Raw genomic sequence first — 3952 nt, forward strand, 5'->3', positions numbered from 1 at the left:
GGTTCACGCCATTCTCCTGCCTCAGCCTCCCGAGTAGCTGGGACTACAGGCGCCCGCCACCACGCCCAGCTGATTTTTTGTATTTTTTAGTAGAGACAGGGTTTCACCGTGTTAGCCGGGATGGTCTCCATCTCCTGACCTCGTGATCCGCCCGCCTCGGCCTCCCCAAGTTCTGGGATTACAGGCGTGAGCCACTGCGCCCAACTGATAGTTTATCTTTTTTCGTATCCACACCAACACTTGGTATGAGAAAATTTAAATTTGCAAATATATTTTGAAACGATATTTCATCCTTTAACTTGCATTTACTTGTAGCTAATGAAACTTGTGCAGCTTTTCTATCTGATTGGTCATTTGGGGTTCCTCTTTGGTTAACTGTATGTTTAATATCGCAAGCTGATATGCGGTATTGTATTTCTTAAAAAAAAATTAATTTCGGCCGGGTGTGGTGGCTCATGCCTGTAATCCCAGCACTCTGGGAGGCCGAGGTGGGCAGATCGTGAGATCAGGGGTTTGAAAGCAGCTGTATAGAGTGTGTTGCTTTTTTTCTCTATGCCTTCAGTAACACCGGGCATTTCCAATGATGGTGGAAAATGGTGAGAACCAGATATTGCATATTAACGTTATTATTATTCGTTTTAAATTATACAGAGGAGGTCTCACAAAATTGCCCAGGCTGGTCTCGAACTCCTGGCCTCAAGCAATCCTCCTGCATCAGCCTCCCAAAGTGCTGGAATTATAGGTGTGAGCCACCGTGCCTGGCCCATGCTAACATTTTTAATGCAAGTAAAGTGTGCCATTGTATGAATGTTCGTCATCAGTTGAGCCAATTATCTTGTCTTCTAGTTTTGGCAATTATAAGCATTGTTTCCATCATTAGCTTTTAAACTATGTATTTTTGCTTGTTTTTAACTTTTTCCTTAGGATAAATTTCTGACAGTTGACTTGTTGAAGAAAAAATGTATTTTCATTTTTATTTTTATTTATTTATTTTTGAGATGGAGTCTCACTCTGTCACCCAGGCTAGAATGCAGTGGTGCAATCTCGGCTCACTGCCAGCTCCACTTCCCAGGTTCACGCCATTTTCCTGCCTCAGCCTCCCGAGTAGCTGGGACTACAGGCACCCACCACGCCCGCCTAATTTTTTGTATTTTTAGTAGAGACGGGGGTTTCACCGTGTTAGCCAGGATGGTCTTGATCTCCTGACCTCGTGATCTACCCACCTCAGCCTCCCAAAGTGCAGGGATTACAGGCGTGAGCCACCACGCCAGGCCAGTATTTGTATTTTTTTTTTTTTTTAACAGTAGTTGTATTTTTAAAGCTGTGAATACATAGAGACAAAACACTCCTCAGAAGGGGCGTGCTCTTCTGGAACATCAGCAAGGCACAGGAAGGAACATCTCTAATCTCTTTTTTTTTTGACACTGAGTCTTGCTTTGTTGCCCAGGCTGGAGTGCAGTGGCTGGATCTCAGCTCACTGCAAGCTCTGCCTCCTGGGTTCAAGCGATTCTCCTGTCTCAGCCTCCCAAGTAACTGGGATTACAGGCATGCACCACCACGCCTGGCTAATTTTTTGTGTTTTTGGTAGAGACGGGGGTTTTACCATGTTGGCCGGGCTGGTTTTGAACTCCTGAACTCAGATGATCCACCTGCCGTGGCCTCCCAAAGTGCTAGGATAAAAGAGGTGAACCATCGTGCCTGGCTCAACTCTAATGTTTGGAATCTAATCTATCTGGAGGACTACACCTTTATTTTTTATTTTTCTTTCTTTATTTTCTTTATCTATCTTTACAGTACTTTGAGTTTCTGTTTAAGAGAACTACACCTTTAATTGCCTCTACCAGGCTGAGTGCATCCAAGTATGACTGTCTATGGAAAACAAGTTCAAATAGAATTCTTAAATAATACCACTTTTACACATTGTGCTGTGGTTGAGGTCCAAAATCTGAAATATTTTTATTTCAACTGTAGCTGATCCATGAAAATTAAGGATAATTTTTTCTTTTTTCTTTTTTTTTGAGATGGAGTCTTGCTCTGTCACCCAGGCTGGAGTGCAGTGTGCAGTGGCCTGATGTCTGCTCACTGCAATCTCTGTCTTCAGGGTTCAACCGATTCTCCTGTCTCAGCCTCCTGAGTAGCTGAGACTACCTGCACCTGCCACCACGCCCAGCTAATTTTTGTGTTTTTAGTAGAGACGGGGTTTCACCATATTGGCCAGGCTGGTCTTGGACTCTTGACCTCAGGTGATCCGCCCACCTTGGTCTGCCGAAGTGCTGGGATTACAGGTGTGAGCCACCGCGCCCAGCTTAGGGTGGATTTTTGAATCTGAGGGTTTCAAACCATAGTGGATGGAGTGTGGCCAGGGCGTGGGGTTTTAGTTTGGAAAACTAACCTGCACATGTATCCCTGACCCTAAAAGTTTTTTTTTTTTTTAATGGAAAACATTACAGTTGTAAATTCTAAGAGGCATTTCTGTTAGGTTGAATTCACTTTGCATTTTGGAATGTAGTTGGCATCTCCCGTTTCTTTGTGGCATAACGGTTGACCAAAATAGGTTCAGGTCTCATTGAGACAGGTTTTGAAAATGCTTTTTAAAATTTTTTTCCTGGAAAACAAATGACCAAAGTCTTTGCTGTACCCGCAAAAGGTAAATATATTTCGATTAGTCTCCGCAGACACCTGATTCTTATACTGACACTCGAGTCTGGGCGTGAGACGTGAGCACTAATCCCTTCTGGAGTAGGTGGGAACTAGGCCAGGCTTCACCTGGGCGCCACTTAGGCCCCGCCGCTGGCAGATGAGGCCACTAGGGCGCATGCGCAGGGGGTGGTCTGGCGTCGGACACGCCCAACTCTTCTTGTCCGAAAAAGGGCGGAGTCTGCTAAAGGCCCCGCCCCCTATTAAGGTGCGCGCGTGGCTGGGGCTGGTCTTCCGCCTGGTGAGGGGCTACTTCCGGGTCGGACGGCGCTAGGTGCAGCCGCTGAGTGTGGTAGTGCTTGGCTGGCCGGGCTGCGGCCCGCGTGCGGCCGGCGATGCAGGGGGGCAACTCTGGGGTCAGCAAGCGCGAAGAGGAGGGCGACGGGGAGGGGGCTGTGGCTGCGCCGCCGGCCATCGACTTTCCCGCCGAGAGCTTGGACCCCAAATATGACGGTGAGGGATCGGATTGCGGTGTCGCCGCTCTGCTCTCTCTGTCCACCCGCGTTTGCGGACGGTATAGGCAGCCCTGAGGTTTGCCTGAAGACCCGGGTGAATTCGGCTGCCTCCAGGGTTGAACCGGAGGACCAGCCGCGCAGTGCTGGGGGGCGGCGGGCGGGCTGTCGGGGTAAGGTAAATATTATTTGAAAAGGACGTCTGCTTCTCGCTCCTTTGTTTACATTTCTGTTCCTTGGCTTCCTCTCTGGGGACTGAGGCCCTCGGACGGATGGGGACATCCCTGAGGTCACCGTCCTGCCCCCAAGCCCTGGGTTTTGTCATTGGTTGAGAACGATCTTCTTTCAATACTGCAGTGAGAGTTTGCAAACTGTAAGCTGAATAGTTTGGGTTAAGAGTTGTAATTTGTAACTTTTCTTGTCTTTTGCTTAATTGGAAGGAGAACTAAAGATTTCTCATAGTGAGGCAGCGTGGAAATAAATAAACGTCTTTGGTTTAAAGAATAAAAAGGCCTTTTTTTTTTGGAGACAGTCTTGCTCTGTCACCCAGGCTGGAGTGCAGTGGCACAGTCATAGCGCATTGCAGCCTCCAACTCCTGGGCTCAAGTGATCCTCCAGCTTCAGCCTCCCGAGTAGCTGGGACCACAGGTGCACACCACCATGCCCGGCTAATTTTTTAATTTTTTTTTTTTTTGCAGAGATGGGATCTTGCTGTGTTCCCCAGGCTGGTCTCGAACACCTGGCCTCAAGCGATGCTCCTGCCTCGGCCTCCCAAAGTGCCGGGATTATAGATGTGAGCCACC

At 48.0% G+C, this 3952-nt stretch overlaps 1 protein-coding gene across 1 annotated transcript in view; it reads left to right on the plus strand.

Moving 5' to 3' along the window:
* The first annotated feature begins 2894 nt into the window (after positions 1 to 2894).
* Positions 2895 to 3952, plus strand: part of EIF2AK1 (eukaryotic translation initiation factor 2-alpha kinase 1) — a 40639-nt gene continuing 39581 nt past the window's right edge. The window contains 1 exon segment of the mRNA XM_011934406.1: positions 2895 to 3150. Coding sequence (XP_011789796.1) covers positions 3033 to 3150 — 118 coding nt within the window. The 5' untranslated portion in view covers positions 2895 to 3032.

Source organism: Colobus angolensis, unplaced genomic scaffold (genome assembly GCF_000951035.1).
Source record: "Colobus angolensis palliatus isolate OR3802 unplaced genomic scaffold, Cang.pa_1.0 Scaffold135, whole genome shotgun sequence".
NCBI lineage: Eukaryota > Metazoa > Chordata > Mammalia > Primates > Cercopithecidae > Colobus > Colobus angolensis.